Source organism: Dipodomys spectabilis, unplaced genomic scaffold, assembly GCF_019054845.1.
Source record: "Dipodomys spectabilis isolate Male_0828 unplaced genomic scaffold, ASM1905484v1 ptg000139l, whole genome shotgun sequence".
Lineage (NCBI taxonomy): Eukaryota > Metazoa > Chordata > Mammalia > Rodentia > Heteromyidae > Dipodomys > Dipodomys spectabilis.
Window position 1 is genome coordinate 300,532 of NW_024870816.1, and position 24,123 is coordinate 324,654.

Consider the following 24,123-nt stretch of genomic DNA (forward strand, 5'->3'; position numbering starts at 1 on the left):
ATCCTTCGTTCCTTCCCTCCAATCCTTCCATCCTTCCTTCCCTCCAATCCTTCCTTCCCTCCCTCCAATCCTTCCTTCCTTCCCTCCCTCCAATCCTTCCTTCCTTCCTTCCAATCCTTCCTTCCTTCCTTCCCTCCAATCCTTCCTTACTTCCCTCCAATCCTTCCATCTTTCCTTCCGTCCAATCCTTCCAATCCTTCCCTCCAATCCTTCCTTCCCTCCTTCCTTCCCTACATTCTCTCCTTCCTTCCCTCCAATCCTTCCTTTACCCTTCCCTCCTTCCTTCCCTCCTTCTTTCCTTCCTTCCTTCCTTCCTTCCTTCCTTCCTTCCTTCCTTCCTTCCTTCCTTCCTTCCTTCCTTCCTTCCTGCCCTCCCTTCCCCTCCCCTCCCCAGCTCTGACATCCGGGTCCGCGCCTTTTCCAACGGCACGCTCTCCGTGCGTCCGGTGACGTCACGTGATGCGGGGGAGTACGTGTGCGTGGCGCGCAACGCGGCGGGCGACGCGCATGCACGGCTGCGCGTGGAGTTGATGGCTGGGCCAGCTGCCTCCTATCTGCAACCCGGGCTTCCCGTGACCCCCGTGACCCCCGTGACCCAGGACGCCGACCCCAGGGAGGACTGCACTGCCTACCACCGCCTCCAGGTCCCATCCGGTGTCCTGGGAGACCCGGATGTTCCGGTCGCGAGGCCTGATGGGAGTGTGGGGAACTGGGACCTGGGGCCTGGGTTAGACCTCGGATGTGTGACCACAGCTGGGGGGGCGGGGCCTGGGGCGGGTTCTTCCTCTTCCTCTCAGTCACTTCCGTCTTCCTCTTCCTCTTCATTTCCTGTTTCCTCTTCCTTTCCTTCTTCCTCTTCCTCTCCATCTCTTCCTTCCTCTTCCTCTCACCATCCTTCATCTTCTTCCTTTTCCTCTGCTTCCTCTTCTTCTTTTCCTTCTTCCTCTTCCTTTCCTTCTTCCTCTCATCCCTTCCTGTTCTCTTCCTCTCAATCTCTTCCTTCTTCTTCTTCTTCCTTTCCTTCCTCTTCCTCTTCTCAGTCTCTTCCTTCTTCCTCTTCTTCCTTTCCTTCCTCTTCCTCTTCTTCACATTCTTTTCCTGCTTCCTCTTCCTTTCCTTCCTCTTCCTCTTCTCAGTCTCTTCCTTCTTCCTCTTCTTCACATTCTTTTCCTGCTTCCTCTTCCTTTCCTTCTTCTTCTTCTCCATCTCTTCCTGCTTCCTCTCATGTTTCTTCTTCCTCTTCCTTTCCTTCTTCCTCTTCTTCCTCTTCCTTTCAGCCTCTTCCTTCTTCCTCTTCATTTTCTGTTTCCTCTTCCTCTTCACTTCCTGGTTACTCTTCACTTCCTGGTTCCCCTTCACTTCCTGCTTCACTTCCGGCTTCCTCTTCCTCTCCCACTTCCACCCTGCTGCCCCCTGAGCTCTCCGTCCCCTACGGCGCCCCAGTGACCCTCACGTGCCCAGTGACGCGAGGGTCGCGCGCGGTGACGTGGCTGACGCCGGCCTTGCGCCCCATGGCCTTCACTTCCGGCCTGGAGGACGCCCACTTCCGGGTGCTGCCGGACGGGCGTCTGCGCCTGCGCGGGGTGCGGCGGGCCGACGCAGGCACGTACACGTGCATGGCGGGGCGGGGCTGGCGCGCCACCGTGCGCCTACACGTGCAGCTGCGGGCGCCGCGCATCCGGGTCACGCCTGACGTCCATGACGACGTGAACAACGACATCCGGGTCTCCCCCGTGGTGCGTCTGCGCGTGCGCTGCCAGGCGGATGGCGTCCCCGAGCCCCGCCTGCTGTGGGAACTTCCGGGTGGGCTGGTACTTCCAGTCCCGTATCGCAGTCGCACGGGGGGAGGGATCAGCGTGGATGCGCACGGGACGTTGGAAATCCCGGATGTGCGTGCGCTGCACAGCGGTGGCAGCGATGCCGTGGTGTGCGTGGCGCGCAACCCAGCGGGCGAAGCCCGGATGTGGGTGCGGCTGCCGCCATGGTGGGCGCGGGCTCTCCCCCCTGCGGCGTCGGCTCCGCCCTCTGAGGCGTTGACTCTGCCCCCTGTTGCGCCGGCTCCGCCCCATCATGCACCTGCCCCGCCATCTTGGGCGCTGACTCCGCCCCCTGGTGCGCTGGCTCCGCCCTCTGAGGCAGCTCCGCCCCCTGGCCCGCCTGCCCCGCCATCTTGGGCTCTGACTGCACCCCCTGACGCACCGACTCTGCCCTCTGAGGCGCTGACTCCACCCCCTGGGGCGGCGCCGGGGGCGGCGCTGCGTGTGGTGCTGGGCGGCAGCTTCCGGCTGCGCTGCCCCACCTCCACGCTTCCGGTGTCCTGGCGCCTGCCCGGGGGGCTGGTGCTGCGTGGGCCGCAGAGGCATGGCCGCTTCACGTTGGGCGCCGACGGCAGCCTGGAGGTGCGCGCCGCCTCCGAGCGCGACCGCGGCGCCTACGTCTGCCACGCCCACCCCGTGGCGCCGCCCAGACACGACCCCCGTGTGCCAGAGACCCGGATGTTCAGCTTCATTCCCGCCACTAGGCCGCTGGGTGCCATGGCAGGGCAACGGACTGAGGAGACCCTGATGTGGGGCTTCATTCCCGCCGGTAGGCCGCGGCGTTCGGTTGCCGGGCAACCAAGTGAAGATACCAGGACATTGGGCTCCACCGCAGCGTCTAGGCCTCTGTGTTCGGTTGCCAGGCAACAGACCGAGAAGACCCGGATGTGGGGCTTCATTCCTGCCTTTAGGCCGCTGGGTTCGGTTGCCGGGAAAGCGCGTGAGACCCGGATGTCCGGCTCCAGCAAGACTCCTGGGCCCCAGCCGGAAGATGACCGGATGTGGGGCTCCAAACCTGCATGTGCTGCACAGAAGCTGCAGTCCGACCAGAGGCCACGGAGAGGCTAGGACCCGGATGTGGACTGGGAGGGACCCGGATGTGGACTGGGAAAGACCCAGATGTCACCTATCTCTGGGTCCACTGAGGTGCCAGGACCCAGATGTGAACTGGGAGAAACCCGGATGTCACCTATCTCCGGGTCCACTGAGGGGCCAGGACCCGGATGTGGACTAGAAGGGACCCGGATGTCACTTTCTTCCATGTCCACTGACCCGGATGTGGCATGGAGAAACCGGATGTCACTTTCCTCCAGATGCACTGATGGGTCAGGATCCGGATGTGGACTAGGAGGGACCCGGATGTCACCTTCCTTCATGTCCACTGAGGGGCCAGTACACGGATGTGGACTGGGAGGGACCCGGATGTCTCCCTCATTCGTGTCCACTGACCCAGATGTGGCCTGGGGAACCCGGATGTCACTTATCTCCAGGTCCACTGAAGGGCCAGGACCCGGATGTGGACTGGGGGACCCGGATGTCACCCTCCTCCGTGTCCACTCTCCCGGATGTGGCGTCAGGGACCCAGATGTCACTTATCTCCAGGTCCACTGAGGGGCCAGGACCCGGATGTGGACTGGGGGACCCGGATGTCACCTATCTCCAGGTCCACTGAGGGGCCAGGACCCGGATGTTGCATGGGGAACCCGGATGTTATGTAAGTCCGCGTCCATTAACCCGGATGTGGACTGTGGCAGGGACCCAGATATGTGCTGGGCAGGACCCGGATATCACATCCACAGGCCTGGCTGTGGCGTGTGGAGTCCCGGATGTCATGCTCCTCTCCTTCCACTGACAGGGTCTAGGACCCAGATGTGGTGTGGGGATCCCGGATGTCAGGTCCCTCCACATCCACTGAGGGTCCAGGACCAAGATGTGGAATGGGAACTACCCAGATGTTAGGGACCTCCAGGTCCATGAACCTGGATGTGGGGTGAGTACCCAGATGTTAGGGACCTCCAGGTCCATGAACCTGGATGTGGGGTGAGTACCCAGATGTTAGGGACCTCCAGGTCCGTGAACCCGTATGTGGGGTCGGTACCCAGATGTTAGGGATCTCCAGGTACGGGAACCCAGATGTGGAGGCGAGTACCAGGATGTTACTTAACTCCAGGTCCACTGGCAGGCGCCAGGACCCGGATGTGAGGGGTTTGGACCCGGATGTGAGGGTTGGGACCCAGATGTGAGGGGTTGAGACCCAGATGTGAGAGGTGGAACCCAGATGTGGGCGGAGCGGGCACTCCACACCTTGGCCCCGGGCTCCAGCTGCGCTTTGGCCGTTGGGGTCCTTTCCCAGACTCGGAGGCAATAAAGCAGCCATGCTGCTTCTGGATGGAATTCTTCCTCACTTCCGCCCCCCAGCGCAGGCCAAGCCCTCCTGAGTCCCTCACTTCCTCCCCAGCCCAGGCCACACCCTCCTGAGCTCTGGCACGCCCTACTGAGCACAGGCCACGCCCCCTGGGCACAGGCCACGCTCCCTGACGGTCCTGACTCTTATTGCAGCCCTCCATGTAGTTCTCGAGGTTTCCCTCCTCCCCTTCCTCCTGCCTCTGCCAGGCCTGGCAATTTCTTGGCGCCCAGCCCAGCAACTCCAGGCTTTTCCCTTTCTTCCCTGCCTTCCCCTTCAGCACCACATCCTGTTCCTTTCCAAGGAACAAGGGGACTTTTATTTTGGAGGGGGGTTGTGGAGTTCTGGCTGCTGGAGTGACGTGGACATTTGACCCCTGCGAGCTTCCTGGCTGGCAGGGAGAGCAGCAGGCCCAGGCGCTGATGGCAGAGAACTGTGGATGTGAGTTCGTCCTCTGGGGAACACGGGGAGAGGTGTGGGGACCCGGGGTGGGGGGGCTTCGATTGCTTTTTGGAGCCCCCCCGGATGTCCCACCATGCCCTGGGGTGGGGGCTGCAGGGCCCTGCCACAAGCCTGGAAAGACAAGGTGAGGGGCTGATGTACTGGTGGGGGCAACAGCAGCCTGGCCCTGGGGTGGCCGGATGTTCCTCAGCTCTTCCCCACTTCCTGCTTCCGGCCTTCTCTTCCAGGAAACGGGGAGCATCATGGGAAGGATGCGATCCTGGGTGCCATGTTGGTCAGGAGAGGGCCTGGAGGGAGGGGGAGTCCTCCCATCCCTCCTCCCATCCACCCATCCATCCATCCACCCATCCATCCACCCACCCATCCACCCAACCATCCATCCACCCACCCATCCATCCATCCATCCACCCATCCACCCATCCATCCATCCATCCATCCACCCATCCACCTATTCATCCATCCATCCATCCATCCACCCACCCATCCATACATACACCCACCCACCCATCCATCCATCCACCCATCCATCCATCCACCCACCCATCCATCCATCCACCCATCCACCCATCCATCCATCTACCCATCCACCCATCCATCCATCCACTCATCCACCCATCCACTCATCCATCCAACCATCCATCCATCCACCCATCCATTCACCCATCCATCCATCCATCCATCCACCCATCCACCTATCCATCCAACCATCCATCCATCCACCCATCCATTCACCCATCCATCCATCCATCCACCCATCCACCTATCCATCCATCCATCCACCCATCCATCCACCCATCCACCCCTCCTCCTCCTCTCTCTCCTCCTCAGGTCGCACAGCAGCTGCGCAGCCCCACCCCTCGCCTTCCTCCTCCTCCTCCTCCCCCCTGGCCCCTGCACAGGCCCCGCCCCCTCGCGCCCCAACTTCCTGCTGCTCTTGGCCGACGACCTGGGCCTGGGCGACCTGGGCAGCTTCGGGAACCGCAGCCTGCGGTGAGCAGAGGGGGAGGCCCGGATGTAGGGCCTTAGTTACCCGGATGTGGGAGCTCAGATCCCTGGATGTTCCACCAGGAGAACTGTATAGACATCTAGTAACTCAGTTCCCCGGATGTTGGATGTTAGTATCGTGGATGTTGGATATCAAATCCCCGGATGTTGGATCTTAGTGCCCCGGATGTTGGATATCAGGTCCCCGGATGTTACATGTTAGTACCCCGGATTTGAAGACCAGGTCCCCGGATGTTAGAGACCAGGTCCCCGGATGTTGGATCTTAATGCCCCGGATGTTGGATATCAGGTCCCCGGATGTTAAATCTTAATACCCCGGATGTGGGAAATCAGGTTCCCGGATGTTGGACTTCAGTTCCCTGGATGTTGGATGTTAGTACCCCGGATGTTGGAGACTAGGTCCCCGGATGTTGGATGTTAGTGCCCTGGATGTTGGATATCAGGTCCCTGGATGTTAAATCTTAGTACCCCGGATGTGGGAGATTATGTCCCCAGATATTGGACTTCAGTGCCCCAGATGTAGGAGCTCAGGTCCCCAGATGTTGGAGGTTAGTGCTCCGAATGTGGGAGCTCAGGTCCCCGGATGTTAGCTATTAGTACCCTGGATGTTGTAGCTCAGTGCCCCGGATGTTGGATCTTATTCCTCTGGATGTAGGAGCCCAGGTGCCTGGATGTTAGATCTTAGTGTCCTGGATGTTGGATATCAGGTCCCCGATGTTAGATGTTAGTACCCCGGATGTTGGATATCAGATCCTCGGATGTTGGATATCAGATCCTCGGATGTGGGATGTTAGTGCCCTGGATGTTGAAGGACAGGTCCACGGATGTTAGATCTTAATGCCCCGGATGTGGGAAATCAGGTTCCCGGATGTTAGATGTTAGTGCTCCGGATGTTGGAGATCAGGTCCCCGATGTTGGAGATCAGGTCCCCGGATGTTGAATCTTACTGCCCTGGATGTTGGATATCAGGTCCCCGGATGTTACATGTTAGTACCCCAGATGTTAGAGCTCAGTTCCCCGGATGTTCCACCAGGAGAACTGTATAGACATCTAGTGGACCTCAGGTCCCCGGATGTTGGATGTTAGGTCCCCGGATGTTGGAGTTCAATTCCCAGGATGTTAGGTCTCAGTTCCCTGAATGTTGAAGATCAGGTCCCCGGATGTTGGATATCAGATCCCTGGATGTGGGATGTTAGTGCCCCGGATGTTGGAGATCAGGTCCTCGGATGTTAAATCTTAGTATAACCCAGATGTGGGAAATCAGGTTCCCAGATGTTAGATGTTAGTACCCCAGATGTTGGAGATCAGGCCCCCGGATGTTGGATATCAGATCCCTGGATGTTGGATCTTAGTGTCCCAGATGTTGGAGACCAGGTACCCAGATGTTTGAGCTCAGGTCCCAGAGGTTGGATCTTAGTTGTCCGGATGTAGGCCCTCAGGTCCCCGGATGTTGGGCCTTAGATCCCCGGATGTAGGAGTCCAGTCCACAGATATAGATCTTAGTACCCTGGATGTGGGATCTCAGGGCCCCAGATGTTGGACCTTAGATCCCAGGATGTTGGACCTCAGGTCCCCAGATGTTGGATCTTAGTATCCCGGATGTGGGATCTCAAGTCCCCGGATGTTGGATCTTAGATCCCCGGATGTGGGATCTCAGGGCCCTGGATGTTGGAGTTCAGCTCCTGGGATGTTGTGCATTAGATCCCCGGATGTTAGACCCCAGGTCCCCGTATGTTCTAGGCTGTGACTCAGTTTTCCTCTCCCCCCACAGCACCCCGCACCTGGACGGCCTGGCCCGGGACGGCGTGCGGCTGACCCAGCACCTGGCGGCAGCGTCCGTCTGCAGCCCGAGCCGTGCGGCCTTCCTGACGGGACGCTACCCTGTGCGCCTGGGTCGGTATGGGGGGGTGGGACATTTGGGGAATGGAGGGGGCGGTGGGGGGGAGGTGGGGGCGGGACATCCGGGGATCTGAGAGCCAACATCCGGGGTACTAAGATCCAACATCCATGGACCTGATATCCAACATCTGGGGATCTGAGACCCAACATCGGGGATCTAAAGCCTAACATCCGGGGAACTGAGCACCAACATCCAGGGCACTGAGCTCTAACATCCAGGGACTTCATCTCTGACATCCAGTTACTAAGATCCAACATCCGGGGATCTGAGCACCAACATCCGGGGCACTGAACTCTAACATCTGGGGACCTTATCTCTAACATCCATTGTACTAAGATCCAACATCCGGGGATCTGAGGCCTAACATTCTGGGAACTGAACTCCAACATCCGAGGACCTGACATCCACCATCCGGGGTACTAAGATCCAACATCCGGGAACCTAAGCCCCAACATCCAGGGAACAGAGCTCCAACATCTGGGGATCTGAGGGCCAACATACTCGAATCTGAGCTCCAATATCCGGGGTTGTAAGATCCAACATCCAGGGAACTGAGCTACAACATCTGGGTAACTGAAGTCCAACATCTGGGGTCCTGATATCCACCATACAGGGCACTGAACTCCATCATCCGGGGATCTGAGGGCCAACATCCGGGATACTAACATCAAACATCCGGGGACCTGAGGTCCAACATCCAGGGAACTGAGGCTCAACATCTAGGGCACTGAGGTCCATCAGAGGGAGGGGAGGACTACTCTGAGGATCTCAGGTTCAAATTCCTGAGACTCTGGGACTTCCCCCCTGAAACGCCAGGAAACCGGAAGTGATGCCATATTGGTTTCCCCCGGGGGCTCACAGGGCTGGGGTCCTTTCCACCCCGGGTGCGCAGGTCCCAGGCTATCCCAGACACAGCAGGCCTTCCCCCTGAAGGTGCTAGATACCCCCTCCTGACCCGGGACGCCATCATCACTGACCTAGGGTCCTTCTCCTCTCTCTTGGAAGGCATGGTGACCACCAACGGGGCGCGCGTGCTGCAGTGGGCAGCCGTGTCGGGCGGGCTGCCCACCTCCGAGATCACCTTCGCCAAGATCCTGCAGGAGCAGGGATATGCCACCGGCCTCATAGGTAAGAAAGAAGTCATCCATCCACTCATCCATCTATCCACCCATCCCCCATCCATCCACCCATCCATCCATCCATCCACCCATCCATCCATCCATCCATCCATCCACCCATCCATCCATCCATCCATCCATCCACCCATCCACCCATCCATCCATCCATCCACTCATCTATCCATCCATCCACCCATCCACCTATTCATCCATCCATCCATCCATCCACCCACCCATTCCCCTATTCATCCATCCATCCATCCATCCACCCACCCATCCACCCACCCAACCATCCACCCACCCATCCATCCACCCATCCATCCACCCATCCATTCACTCATCCATCCATCTCTTCCCCTCCAGGCAAATGGCACCTGGGCCTCAACTGTGAGTCCCCCACTGACCACTGCCACCACCCCCTGAACCACGGGTTTGACTCCTTCTTCGGGGTCCCCTTCACCCTGATGGGGGACTGCCTGCAAGCGGAGCCCTCGGAGAAGCGAGCGCGTCTGCAAGGGCCCCTGGACCTGGGGGCTCAGCTGCTGCTGCTTTCCCTGCTCTGCCTGGCCGCTGGGAAGGTCACGGGCCTGCTGGGCCTGCGCTGGGTGCCCTGGGTGCTGGGCCCCGGATGTGGGGCCTTGCTCCTGGCCTGCACCTCCCGCCTCCTGGGTATCTTCATCGTCCATGCTGACTGCTTCCTGATGAGGGATCACCAGGTCGTCCAGCAGCCTCTGAGGTTTGAGGCCAGCGCGGGGCTCTTCTTGCGGGAGGCTGAGGCCTTCATCCACAGGTCAGCCTGGGGTCGGGGAGGGGGACCAATTCCATCTACTAGATCTCTATAGTCAACTGGTAGACCTTAGATCCCTGGATGTACATCCAGTAGATCTCTATAGACATCTGGTAGACCTCAGGTCCCCGGATGTTCCATCTAGTAGATCTGTAGAGACATCTGGTAAACCTCAGATCAGACCATGATCGATTATTGGTAGTATTGATCAGATCATGATCGATTATTGGTAATAACTGATCAGATGATGTTCGATTATTGGTAATAACTGATCAGCTCATGTTCAATTATTGGTATTATCGATCAGATGATGTTCGATTATTGGTATTATCGATCACATCACAATCGAATATTGGTATTATTGATCAGATCCTGTTCGATTATTAGTAATATCTGATCAGCTCATGTTCTATTATTGGTCATATCGATCAGATGTTTGATTATTGGTAATAACTGATCAGATCTGTTTGATTATTGGTAATAACTGATCGGATCACGATTTTGGTATTTTTGATCAGATCACTATTGATTATTGGTATTATCGATCAGATCATGATCGATTATTGGTATTATCGATCAGATCAGGATCGATTATTGGTAATATCTGATCAGATCAGGATCAATTATCGATCATCTGATCGATTATTGGCAATACCTGATCAGGTCGGTTATCAGTGAGGTTATTGATGGTGGGGGCGGGGTCTGACGTGGATCCGCAGGCACCAGGCCCGCCCCTTCCTCCTCCTCGTCTCCTTCCTCCACGTCCATGTCCCGCTGGTCACCTCACCTGCCTTCCGGGGCCGCAGCGCGCACGGCGCCTACGGCGACAACGTGGAGGAGCTTGACTGGATGGTGGGTGAGTGCGGGGGGGCAGGAACTGAGGCATGGTGCGTGGGATGGGGGAAACAGAGGCACGGGGGTGGGGTGAGCAGGATAGGGAAACTGAGGCATGGGGACGGGGTGAGCGGGATGGGGAAACTGAGGCACAGGGGTGGGGTGAGTGGGTTGGGGTAAACTGAGGCACGGTGCATTTGGGTAAACTGAGGCACGGGGACGGGGTCAGTGTGTTGGGGATAAACTGAGGCATGGGGTTTGGGTAAACTGAGGCATGGTGCATTTGGGTAAACTGAGTCACTGGGCATGTTGGGGGTAAACTGAGGCACGGTGCACTTGGGTAAACTGAGGCACGGTGCATGTTGGGTAAACTGAAGCACGGTGCATGTTCAGGGTGAACTGAGGCACGGTGCATTTGGGTAAACTGAGGTACGGTGGATGTGGGTAAACTGAGGCCCGAGTATAGGGGTAAACTGAGGCACGGTGCATGTTGGGTAAACTGAGTCACTGGGTATTGGGGTAAACTGAGGCACGGTGTATTTGGGTAAACTGAGGCATGGTGCATGTTGGGTAAACTGAGTCACTGGGCATGTTGGGTAAACTGAGACATGGTGCATGTTGGGTAAACTGAGGCACGGGGACGAGGTGAGTGGGTTGAGTAAACTGAGGCACCGGGATGGGAGTAAACTGAGGCACGGGGACGGGGTCAGCGGGTTGGGGTAAACTGAGGCACGGTGCATTTGGGTAAACAGGCACGGTGCACTTGGGTAAACTGAGGCCCAAATATAGGGGTAAACTGAGGCACGGTGCATGTTTAGGGTAAACTGAGGCACGGTGCACTTGGGTAAACTGAGGCAAAGTGCATTTGGGTAAACTGAGGCACAGTGCATGTTGGGGGTAAACTGAGGCACAGTGCATTTGGGTAAACTGAGGCCCGGTGAGCGTTGGGGGTAAACTGAGGCACGGTGGGTGCCTGTTGGGTAAACTAAGTCACTGGGCATTGAGGATAAACTGAAGCACGATGGAAATTTGTAAACTGAGTCATGATGCATGTTGGGTAAACTGAGGCACTGTGGATGCTGGGGGTAAACTGAGGCACGGACCCATTTCCCCCCCCCCCCCCCGCAGGGCGACTGCTGGCAGCGCTGGACGGTGCGGGGCTGGGGCGCCGCACCCTCGTCTACTTCACGTCGGACCACGGTGCCTCACTGGAGGCCCGGGCTGGGGGCGCCCGCCTCGGGGGTTCCAACGGCGTGCACCGAGGCGAGGGGGAAACTGAGGCAGGGTGGGCGGGGCCTCCCACGCAGCCCGACCCCGCCCCTTGACCTTTGCCCTCCGCCCCCCCCTTGCAGGTGGCAAAGGCATGGGCGGCTGGGAGGGCGGCATCCGGGTCCCTGGGCTGGTGCGCTGGCCCGGGACCCTGCCCGCAGGGCGCCTGGTGCCTGAGCCCACCAGCCTCATGGACCTGTTCCCCACCGTGGTGCGCCTGGCCGGGGGCTGGGTTCCGGCGGACAGGTAGGAGTTCGCCTGCCTGGGTCCCCACGGGGTGGAGGAGAAGGGGGGTCATCCGGGGCCTCGGGGATCCCGAGGGGGGGAGGCTGAGGCCTGCACATCCGGGTCTCTGGTTGCTCAGAAGCCTGCACATCTGGGTCTTTGAGGGCTCAGACCTGCACATCCGGGTCTCTGGGGGCTCAGGAGCCTGCACATCCGGGTCTCTAAGACCCAAGACCCGGGGCTCAGGCCTTGACATCCGGGTCTCTGGGGGCTCAGAAGCCTTTACATCCGGGTAACTAAGGGCTCAGGCCTGCAAATCTGGACCTCTGAGCACTCAGAAGCCTGGACATCTGGTTCTCTGAGGACTCAGGCCTTCATATCCGGGTCTCTAAGGCATCAGGGCTGCACATCCAGGTCTCTGAGTACCTAGGCCCAGGTCTCAGGCCTGGACATCCAGGTCTCTGAGGGCTCAGGCCTGCACATCCAGGACTCTGGGATCTCAGGCCTGCTCATCCGGGTCTCTGAGCGCTCAGAAGCTTGGATATCTGGGTCTCTGAGGCCTCAGGCCTGCACATCCAGGTCTCTAAGACCAGAGGCCTGGGTCTTAGACCTGCACATCCGGGTCTCTGGGGGCTCAGAAACCTGGACATCTGGGTCTCTGGGATTTCTGGCCTGCACATCCGGGCCTCTGAGCGCTCAGAAGACTGCACATCCGGGTCTCTGAGTGTTCAGGAGCCTGGACATCCGGGTCTTGAAGGCCTCAGAAGCCTGCACATCCAGGTCTCTGAGGGCTCAGAAGCCTGCACATCCGGGTCTCTAAAGGCTCAAGCCTTGACATCCAGGTCTCTGGGATCTCTGGCCTGCACATTCGGGTTTCTGGGGGCTCTGGCCTGCACATCCGGGTCTCTGAGTGCCCAGAAGCCTGCACATCCGGGTCCCGCAGGGAGGTGGACGGCCGGGACCTGATGCCCGCGCTGCTGGGGACGGCGCAGGCCGCAGGCCACGACTTCCTGCTGCACTACTGCGAGGCTCGGCTGCACGCCGTGCGTTGGTTCGACCGCCCAAGTGAGTGCCTCGACCTCAGTTGGGCCCTGGGGCGGAGGAGGGAGCTGCATGCATGCGCGCAGGGACCCGGATGCAAGGCCTGGGGGTGGGAGACCCGGATGTGGGAATCCCGGGATGTGAGGACCTGGATGGAAGTCATGAGATGGGAATCCCCGGATGTGAAGTCCCCGATGGGAATTCCCGGATGTGAGGTACTGGATGAGAATCCCTGGATGTGAGGCCCTGGATGTGAGATCCCGGATGTGAGGCCTCGGATGGGAATCCCCGGATGTGAGGCCCCGGATGTGAGGTCCCAAATGGGAATCCCTGGATGTGAGGTCCCAGATGAGAACCCCCGGATGTGAGTCCCCGGATGTGAGGTCCCACATGTGAATGCCCGGATGTGGCCCCCCCGGATGTGAATCCCCGGATGTGAAGCCCCAGATGTGAATCCCCAGATGTGAAGCCCCAGATGTAAGGTTCTGGATGTGAGGTTCCGGATGTGAATTCCCGGATGTGAGGTCCTGCATGTGAATCCCCGGATGTGAGGTCCTAGATGGGAATCCCCGGATGTGAATACCCAGATGTGAAGTCCTGAATGGGAATCCCTGGATGTAAGGTCTTGCATGTGAATGCCCGGATGCGAATCCCTGGATGTGATGTCCTGGATGTGAATTCCCGGATGGGAATCCCCGGATGTGAGGCCCCGGATGTTACTCCCCCACCCCCCGCAGGCCACACGGTGTGGAAGCTGCACTTCGCCACTCCACGCATCGACCCGCCGGGCTCGGGCACCTGCCTCGGTTTCCCTGCCTGCGCCTGCTCGGGGCGGCGAATGACCCGCCACCGGCGGCCACTGCTCTTTGACCTGACGGCGGACCCGGGGGAGACCCGCCCGCTGCAGGGCCTGATGGCGATGCGCAGGCGCGTGGAGGCCGCGGTGGCCCTGATGCTGCGCATGCGCCGCCCCCTCGCGGCCCCGCCCCTCGCCCCTGCACACAACACCTGGAGCCCGCGCCTGCAGCCCTGCTGCTCGCCCGGACCGCTCTGTGCCTGCGACCACCTGATCCCCGACCTCTGACCCCGACCCGACCCCCAACCACCAACTTCCCTGGGGCTATGGCAGATCCTGGCCTGCGCCTCTCACATCCGGGGACTCACATCCGGGTATTAAACATCTGGGTATACTCAAATACAGAAATTCCCACATCCGGGGATTCCCACATACAGACTCTCACATCCAGGGATTCCTACATCCGGGGATTCCTACATCCGGGGATTCTCACATCCGGGGATTCTCACTTCTGGTGACACATCCGGGGATTCCCGGGGATGTATTTACACATCTGGGGAATCCTACATCCGGGGACTTTTACACCCGGGGATTCTCACAACCAGAGACTCTCACATCCGGGGACTTTTACATCCGAGGATTCTCACATCCAGAGACTCTCACATCTGGGGATTCCTACATACAGACTCTCACATCCAGAGATTCTCACATCCGGGGAGTCTCACATCCGGAAATTCTCACATCCAGAGATTCTCCCATCCAGAGATTCCCACATCCAGGGATTCTCATATCCGGGGATTCCCACATCCGGGGATTCTCAGACCAGGGAATTCCCACATCTGGGGAAATCTCACACCCGGGGATTCCCACATCTGGGGATTCTCGCATCCAGGGATTCTCACATCTGGGGATTCCCACAGCCGGGGATTCTCACATCCGGGGATTCCCACATCTAGAGATTCCTACATCCGGGGATTGTCACATCCAGGGACTTTTACATCCAGAGACTTTCACATGCGGGGATTCTCACATCTGGGGAACTCTTACATCCGGGGATTTTCACATTCAGAGAGTCTCACATCTGGGGATTCTCAGACCCAGGGATTCCCACATCCGGGGACTCTCACATCCTGAGCCTCTCATCCTGGACCTCCACCTTGGTCCTCCCATCCAGGGCCTTTTCCCAGCCTCCCATCCGGGGCCCTCTCACATCCGGGCCTATGTCCTCTAACTTCTCACACAATAAAACCTCGTGAGCACCGCACCGCACGGCAGGGTCAGGGGTCACCGGGGTCAGAAGCCGGGCACTGGTCCTGCCTTCCATTTCAGGTCATTTCCGGTTGATGCTAGGATACAGGGCTGGTCCCCCCTTCCATTTCAGGCCACTTCTGGTCGTTGCTAGGGTATAGGACTAGTCTCACCTTCCATTTCAGGTCATTTCCAGTCATTGCTAGGGTATAGGACTACTCCCACCTTCCACTTCAGGTCATTTCCGGTCATTGCTAAGGTATAGGACTAGTCCCACTTTCCATTTCAGGCCACTTCTGGTCATTGCTAGGGTATAGGACTGGTCCCGCCTTCCATTTCAGAACATTTCCGGTCGTAATACAGGGCTGGTCCCACCTTCCATTTCAGGTCATTTCCGGTGGTTGCTAGGGTATTGGACTAGTCCCGCCTTCCATTTCAGGCCATTTCCGGTGGTTGCTAGGGTATTGGACTAATCCAACCTTCCATTTCAGACCATTTCCAGTGGGTTGCTAGGATACAGGCTTGGTCTTGCCCTCCTCTAGGACATCCCACCACCTAGATTCACACCTGATTGGCCTATTCCATGAAAGCCCTGCCCTCACTTTCCTAATTCACTTGTCATTGGTCCAGCTGTAAGACATGCCCTTTAGCCCCCCCACAAATCCAACTCGCTGCTGATTGGACCTCACACGACAGTCCTGCCCCTAACTACCTGAACTCGGATTCAGATTGGCCCAGCGGGATTGGAGAAGTGGGGTACCCGGATGTTGGCCCACTCTAAGGGGGGTCGGTGGTTGGGTGGATGGATGGGTGGATGACCAGGCCTGCGACCTCTTCCCCTTCTGTGCCTGTCCCAGGGGACCCCAATGACCTCTCCAGGGATTGACCCAGATGGGCCTATAGCTCCTTATGGCGGTAGGATAAGTCGAGGTTGGAGGTCTGTGTCTCCCTAGGCCTAGGATGCATTGCACCTGCACGACATCCGGGTCTTCTCTGGAGGGAGGGACCCATTGGCTTCCCCGGGGACTCCTCCAGCCACGCCCCTGCTCTGATTGGCTGACACGCCTGTCTCTCCATCCTTTGGCCCTGCCCAGGGAAGCTGGGAGTCCGGTCCCGCCTCTTCCTTGGGTGATATTGAAAGGCAGGGCATGCTGTCCATCATCCCTGGGTCCCGCCTCCTGCCAAGCCAATAGCTGGAGAGTCGATATGTGTGAAGCCACGCCTCTTCGTGGCTAGCTCTATGAATGCTGTGGGTGCCCATCACCCAGAAGTCCCGCCCACTAGTGAATGTATGGGCTCAGGGGCTGTCCTTCACTTCCAGGTCCCGCCTCCTGGCTGTTGGAAGGCCACAGGGGCTGTCTGTCTCTTCCAGGCCCCGCCCTCTGGCTGTTGGAAGGCCATAGAGGCTCTCTGTCACCTCCAGGCCCCGCCCAATGGCTGTTGAAAGGCCACAGGGGCTGTCTGTCTCCTCCAGGTCCCGCCCCCTGGCTGTTGTGTGGACATTTGTCCTGTCTGTCACCTTCAGACCACGCCCCCTTGTTGTATAATCATGTGTCCTATCTGTCATCTTCAGGCCACGCCCCCTTGTATTATCAAGTGTCCTGTCAACTTCAGGCCACGCCCCTTGCAATTAGATGGCGTGACATAAGTGTCCATGAACAGGGACAGGAAGTGCCCCTAGTCAAGACCAGAAGTTCTTGTATACTAGGGACCGGAAGTCCCCATAGTCAAGACCAGAAGTTGTTATATACTAGGGACTGGAAGTCTCCACAGTCAAGACCAGAAGTTCCTACACACTAGGGACCGGAAATGCCCTTCCCATCAGGACCGGAAGTTTCTATATACTAGGGACCGGAAGTCCCCAGTCAGGAGCAGAAGTTCCTATATACTAGGGACTGGAAATCTCCACAGTCAAAACCGGAAGTCCCCATAGTCAATACCAGAAGTTCTTATACACTAGATACGGGAAATTCCTCTACACTAGGGACTGGAAGTGCCCTTCCAATCAGGATGGGAAGTTCCTATACACTAGGGACCGGAAGTGTCCTTCCAATCAGGACCAGAAGTTCCTGTACACTTGGACCGGAAGTCCCCATAGTCAAGACCAGAAGTTATATACTAGGGACTGGAAGTCTCCACAGTGAAGACCGGAAGTTCTTACACACTAGGGACCGGAAGTCCCCATAGTCAGGACTGGAAGTTCCTATACACTAGGGACTGGAAGTCCCCAGTCGGGACCGGAAGTTGTTATATACTAGGGACCGGAAGTTCCCAATCAGGACCGGAAGTTCCGATACTCTGGACCAGAAGTTCACATACTGTCAGGAGCGGAAGTTCTCATGCAGACCGGAAGTCCCAATACACGCCTGGGCCCAGATCAGGAGGGGACCGGAAGTGGGGCGGCTGAGGGGGCGGGACTTACCCTGGAGGGTATCCGTGGATCACGTGTTCGTCACCAGCACCTGGGGTGGAGGGGGAGGAGAGACGCAGCCCTGGGAGCTCAGCCTCCACATCCGGGTCCTTACATCCGGGTCCCTACATCAGGGTACCCACATCCAGGTCCCTACATCTGTGATCCCATGTCTGGGTCCCTACATCCGGGTCTCTACATCCAGGAATCCACACTGGGGTCTCCACATCCGGGTCTCTACATCCAGGTCTCCACACTGGGGTCTCCACATCCGGGTCTCTACATCCAGGTCTCCACACTGGGGTCTCCACATCTGGGTCTCTACATCCAGATCTCCACACTGGGGTCTCCACATCCGGGTCCATAAATCCGGGCCTCCACACTGGGTTCCCTACATCCGGGCCTCTACATCCAGGCCTCTCCATCCCCAGCCTCCACATCCGGGCCTCCCCCCTTCCATGTCCTCACCTCCTGTGCCTGGCGGGGGTTGGGGCTGGGGTGGAGGCTGGCGTCGGGAGGTAGATGTCTGCGGGAAGAGAGCGAGGGAGGATGGAGGCCGGCCTCTCCCCTCCCCTTACCCCCCTCCTTCCCCTGACCCCTGGCTCCCCCTGACCCCCCCTGACCCCGCTCACCTCCTTCCCGACCCGGAGGTCACGGCCTGGGCGGGTCAGGCAGCTGCGGGTACAGCCCTATGTGCCAGGAGTGGGCCGTGCCTCAGTTTCCCCACCCTGGGTGGGCCTGGTGTGTGTGTGGGAGGACCCCACTCATCCGAGATGGGCTTCGGGGTGGGATCTGTGGGCGAGGAGAGAGAGGGTGGTGACCCCTGACCTCCCCTGACCCCCCCAACCCCTGATCCCAAGGCCTCAGGGGGTGGCAAAGGGTCACATGGGATTCAGGCCCACAGCTGGATCAAGGCCCCATGTGAGGCCTAGCGGTCAGGGTGAAGCCATGGGGGGGGAAAGGTGAGAGGTCAGGACTCACCGGGGTCATCCAGGACGTCGGCGAGGTCAAAGTCGGCCTGGCCTGAGGGGGAAAGAGGACAGTTGTTGGGGACAGACGTATGGATGGGGAGACAGATAGACACAGAAACGAACAGACAGACCGAGAGGATGACACACGGACAGACAGACAGGCAAGGGATGGACAGATGATCAAGACAGGACAGACAGATGGACAGACAGAAGAAGCAGATGGACAGCCAGGTGGACAGACAGACCAAGAGGCAGACAGACAGAGAGGAAGACATGGACAGAGAGGAGACAGACAGACAGACACAGGACAGACAGACCCAGACAGAGAGACTGAGAGGCAGATGGACAGACAGACAGACAGACCAAGAGGATGACACATGGACAGATAGACAGACAGACAGAGCCAGAGACAGATGGACAGATAGACAGACAATGAGACAGACAGAGAGGAGATGGACAGACAGAAACATGGACACACACACATGGACAGACAGGGGCCCAGACACAGACTGACCTGCAGACAGACAGAGACAGACAGATGCAGAGACTGAGGGACAGACAGACAAACAAGGGATGGACGGATGACCAAGACCGGATGGACAGACAGACAGGAGAAGCAGATGGACATCTAGGTGGACAGACAGACCAAGAGGAAGACAGACAGACTGTGAGGAGACAGACAGACAGACAGACTGAAAGGAGATGGACAGACCGACAGAAGCAGATGGACAGAGACACAGACAGACAGACTGAGATGCAGACGGACAGACAGACAAAAAGGAAGACAGATGGACAGAGAGGAGACAGACAGACCGAGAGGCAGGCAGACAGACATAGACAGACCAAGAGGAGATGGACAGACAGACAAACCCAGAGAGAGACAGACCGACACAGACAGACTGACTGACTGACAGACAGATGGACAGATGGACAGACAGACCCAGAGACAAACAGATAGACAGGGACACAGGCAGACTGACAGATGGACAGATGGACAGACAGACAGACAGACAGACCGAGAGGAGACGGAAGACAGACAGAAAGACAGACACAGAGACACACAGGCCAACAGGACAAGGCTCCGGCCTCCAACAACCCGGCCCAACCTGAAAATCCACTGCCACCTCCCCACCCCACAACCCCAGCCCAGCCCCGGGCCCTGATGGGGGGGAACCTGAAACCACCAGGAGAGGAGGGGGGGACACTAGAAACCACCAAAGAGGGGAGAACTACAAACCACCAAACTGGGGAGAGAACTAGAAACCACCAAACAGGGGAGAACTAGAAACCACCAAAAAGGGGGGGAGAACTAGAAACCACCAAAGAGGGAGAACTAGAAACCACCAAACTGGGGGGGAAGTAGAACCACCAAGGTGGGGGAACTAGAAACCACCAAGGGGGAGAAAAACCACCAAGGAGGGGGGAACTAGAAACCACCAAACTGGGGGAGAACTAGAAACCACTAAACAGGGGGAGAGAACTAGTAATGACCAAACTGGGAGGGAACTAGAAACCACCAAGGTGAGAAAACTAGAAACCACCGAGGGGGAGAGAACTAGAAACCACCAAACTGGAGGAGAACTAGAAACCACCAAGGAGGGGGAACTAGAAACCACCAAGGGGGGAGAACTAGAAACCACCAAGGAGGGGGAACTAGAAACCACCAAGGAGGGGGAACTAGAAACCACCAACCAGGGGGAGAGAACTAGAAACCACCAAACTGGGGGGGGAACTAGAAACCACCAGCCACGGGGAGAGAACTAGAAACCACTAAACTGGGGGAGAGAACTAGAAACCACCAACCAGGGGGAGAGAACTAGAAACCACCAAGGAGGGACAACTAGAAACCACCAAAGAGAGGGAACTAGAAACCACCAAGGGGGTGGGACTAGAAACCACCAAAGAGGGACAACTAGAAACCACCAAACTGGGGGGAACTAGAAACCACCAAGGTGGGAGAACTAGAAGCCACCAAAGAGGAGAGAACTAGAAACCTCCAAGGGGAGAACTAGAAATCACCAAGGGGGGAGAACTAGAAATCACCAAGGGGGGAGAACTACAAACCACCAAAGAGGGTGGGGGAACTAGAAACCACCAAGGCCTCACCCCAGCCTCCTGGGCCCAGGCCGCAGAGCAGGGCAGCCAGCAGCAGCAGCAGCAGCGCAGGTCCTCCTTGAAACCTACAAGGCTATGGTCAAAGTCACCCTAAGCAGGAAAGTCCTTGAAACCCCTGTCCAACTTCAGTGCCAACAAAGCCAGAAGTAGAGCCGTGTGACTCCAGTGGTAGAGGGCTAGCCTTGAGCAAAAGCAGCTCATGGACTGTGCCCAGATCCTGAGTTCAAGGTCTGGGACTGGCAACAAACAGACATACACAACAATCTGTGCAGCCATCCAGCTAAAGCATGTCACCCTCTTGTCCCCAACTAAATTGGACAGAGTTCCCTGGGAAAGGGGCTGGGGGAGCCACTGTCATCTTGGCTCTGCCCATTCTGCCTGCATCACAGGATTCTGGCCACACCATTAGTTCATGGTTCTTTCTGACCAAAGGGATACAAGAATGGTGGCCATGCCCACATTCCATGTTGCCTGGTAGATGGACTAGGCTCTGTTAGAACACTCGGAGGCTGAGATCCACAGAGGGAAAATCCTGCCACAGGAGTGTGTGCCAGCTGCAGGCACCCCCTGGCCAACCCAGCAGCTCAGTGCCAGACTGAGCTGGAGCCACAGGCCCTCAGCCCCATGAACTGCCACCACAGCATGCATGGGGATGGGAAGCAGGACACATGGGCATCTGAGAAGAAAATCTGCTTCGTCCATGACCTGCCTGATGAGGTGGACTTCCAGAGTCCAGCAGGTGAGCTCCACCATAGATGCAGCCAGCTGTTGGCACACATCCAAATCATCGAGGAGTACCTCATGGTGTGTAAAGAGCAGATGTTGGTCCTGAATGAGCTGTGTTGGGAGAAAGCCCAGTGCATGCACTTGCTGTCCCAGGAGATGCTGGAGAAGAGGAGAGTGCTGTGGGAGCTGCTGTCACTCCTCCCAAGGGAAGGCACAGACAGCAGTCTCCAGATGCCAGCACAGGCTGAGCCCCCACCACCAGCACTGCTTCAGACGCCTCAGGGCCTGTGGTGGGTGAAATGAGGGAGGAGCAGAAAGGTTTTGAAGAATTGCAACTTGAAGACAGCATGGAAACTGCCAGAGGAGAGGTCAGCGTCCTGACCCCATAGTGGACTCCCTCAAGGAGTACGTCCTGTGCCAGATGCCGCACATCCAGATCCGCCCACAGCTCCCAGGCTCAGGGGAGGAGTGCTCCCTCACTTTCTCCTGTAGACTGATGCGGATGATGACTCTCTATGTGACATACTGACTCTCAAAAGCCTTGGCAGCCACCAGAAATAGGTGGCCAGGTGGGTTTCTCTCAGGCCTCCATCAGCCGGGTGATGGGAAGGTTAAACTGGGGGTTGGGTAAGGCAGAGGCTGCCAGGAGGTGACCCAAACTCAAGAGATATCTAATGGCCAGGAAAGAGGCCCATGTTATGCTTATCACAAAGAATAAATTGTTTTCAAAGCAAAATAAAAAGCCTTCAACAAAGATTTGTTCTTCCAGCCCTGGGGCTTGAACTCAGGGCCTGGCCATTGTCCTGAGCTCTTTTTGATCAAGACTGGCACTCTACCAGTTGAGCCCCACCTCCCTTTCCAGCTTTTTCTGTGTGGAATAGAACCAAGGGCTTCAGGCATGCTAAGTGACCACTCTACCACTGAGCCACATTCTCAGCTAGGATGATTCTCCCCCCTCCCAAACCCATATGACCATTCCTCAGATAAATAGGAAGTAGGTGGTGGTGTATGCATCAAACACCTAGGCCAGCAGCCACCAGGCTTAGTGGGGAAAAGATTGTAGTGTAGAAATCTCTGATTTTGCATGCACATGGTGTGTGTGTGTGTGTGTGTTGTGTGTGTGTGTGTGTGTGTGTGTGTGTGTGTGTGTGTGTGTGTGTGTGTGTGAACTCAGGGCCTAGGCTCTATCCCTGAGTTTTCTTGCTCAAAGCTAGTGCTGTGCCACTTGAGCCACAGCTTCACTTGCTTTTCGATGGTTAATTGTAGGTAAGAGTCTCAAGGACTTTCCTGTCCAGGGTGGCTTTGAATCATGATGGGGGCCCCCAAGGAAGCAAGAGTAAACACAACTCTCAAATATTATCCCTATGGTGGGCTACTCCTGCACCCTGGGGGCCAGATGTGAAACATGTGGCCCCGTGCCATCATTCTCTAGAGTTCAATTTGAGGAAGTGACCAGGGCCAAGCTGACTTTTGCTCACCCTGATTGCTGATGCCAGAGCAGGTCTGTTCCACCCTAGGCCAAGAGAGCTCCAGGAGGCCCGGCTTACCCGGGACACAAAAAGGGAGAGGTCAGCTCCAGGCTGAGCTAAGAGCCTTTGCCTACAGATACCCCAACTTGGCCTTACTTATCACCATAAGACCTGTCAAAGAACAAGCCCAAAAAAAACAAAATTGGAGCTGTGCCTCCAAGTGGTAGAGCTCTAGCATTGAACCAAAGAGCTCAGGGACAGGGCCCCCAAGCTTTGAGTTCAAGACCCCCAGCTGACCTTCCCCCATAAAACACAGGTTGTCTAACTGTGAACTAGTAGGATTTGTGAAGTGTTTCTGAAGAATGGGGATACTGAAGAAAGCACCCTAATTCTAATGACAGCTGAACTTGTGACTTACAGCTATGTGCTGAGTCCTTCACAGGGCACTATTTGCTGGGTCCTTCCCACATGGGGGTTTTGTGCTGAGTTCTCAAAAAGATTTGGTGAGTCATCCCAAAGGGTTCTATATGCTGAGTCCCTGAGAAGAGTGGGCTGTCCTGGGTTTTTCAAAGGGTGCTGTGTGCTGAGTCCATTACACAACGTACTGTATGCTGAGTCCTTCAAAAAGTGTGGTGAGCTACTGCATCCCAAAGGGTCCTGCTATATGCTGAGCCCTTGCAAAGAGAGGGATGAGGTGAGTTTTTTGAGTGCTGTGTGCCGAGTCCTTTACACAGGATGCTCTGTACTGTCCTTCAAATGGTGCTGTGTGCTGAGTGCTTCCACAGTGTGGTATGTGCTGAGTCCTTCAAAATTGTTCTATGTGCTGAGTTTTTCAAAGGGTGCTGTGCACTAGATGTTTTACACAGGGCTTTACACAGCCCTTCAAAGGGTGCTGTGTGCTGAGTACTCTACCCAGCATACTACATGTTGAGTCCTCAAAGGGAACTGTGTGCTGAGTCCTTTACACAGGGTGCTTTGTGCTGTTTTTGGAAGTGTGCTGTGTGCTGAGTCACCCCAAAGGGTGCTATGTTCTGAGTCCTTGAGAGATAGTTATCCCCAATACTCACACACACACAAGCACAAACACACATACACACACAAGTTTCACCATGCACCTGCTTGGTGTGTGGAGTAGAGGGGGATGGAGTAGAGTCTCCTCCAGCGGTGGGGCTGAGGGGAGATTCGATCCCCCGGGCAAGTACTGGGGGTAGGGGGTAGTGCTGAGCTGAGGTAAGGCTGCAATTGCCATGGTCTAGAAGCCTCAGGGCCCAGTCAGGGCTGCAATTGTGGCCAGGGCTGGGGGGCGGGGCCCAGGGGAGGAGGGGGCGGGGCCCAGGAGCGCACTTTGGTGGCAGCAATGGCCAGGGGCCCAAGGGGGCTGGGGCATGTGCACAGCAGGGGCCGGGTGGTCCAGGAGATGAGTATGGGGCAGAAAGAGAGCTGGGAGAAGAGTGAGCATGAGCACAAGCACCAGTGGAAATGGCTTCAGTGGCTGGCGGCTGCTCCGATCATAGCGTGGGTCCTGG

General features: G+C 57.2%; 1 protein-coding gene across 13 annotated transcripts; it reads left to right on the forward strand.

Annotated features, from left to right (window-relative positions):
* The first annotated feature begins 2,471 nt into the window (after window positions 1-2,471).
* On the forward strand, window positions 2,472-15,723 carry LOC122117053 (arylsulfatase L-like). Of its 13 annotated transcripts, XM_042690651.1 has the most exons (12): window positions 2,472-3,531; window positions 4,502-4,662; window positions 4,911-4,957; window positions 5,512-5,673; window positions 7,460-7,581; window positions 8,594-8,716; window positions 9,070-9,496; window positions 10,213-10,349; window positions 11,456-11,590; window positions 11,680-11,842; window positions 12,765-12,886; window positions 13,600-15,722. In XM_042690651.1, the coding sequence occupies exons 3-12, from the start codon at window positions 4,926-4,928 to the stop codon at window positions 13,944-13,946; spliced, it is 1,770 nt and encodes a 589-aa protein (XP_042546585.1). In that variant the 5' UTR covers window positions 2,472-3,531; window positions 4,502-4,662; window positions 4,911-4,925; the 3' UTR covers window positions 13,947-15,722. The 13 variants fall into 13 exon arrangements, with proteins under 13 accessions (XP_042546585.1, XP_042546584.1, XP_042546589.1 ...); XM_042690650.1 differs by having other exon boundaries at window positions 2,472-4,662; XM_042690655.1 differs by lacking the exons at window positions 4,911-4,957; window positions 5,512-5,673 and adding exons at window positions 7,829-8,004; window positions 8,202-8,360 and having other exon boundaries at window positions 2,472-4,662.
* The last annotated feature ends 8,400 nt before the right edge of the window (window positions 15,724-24,123 follow it).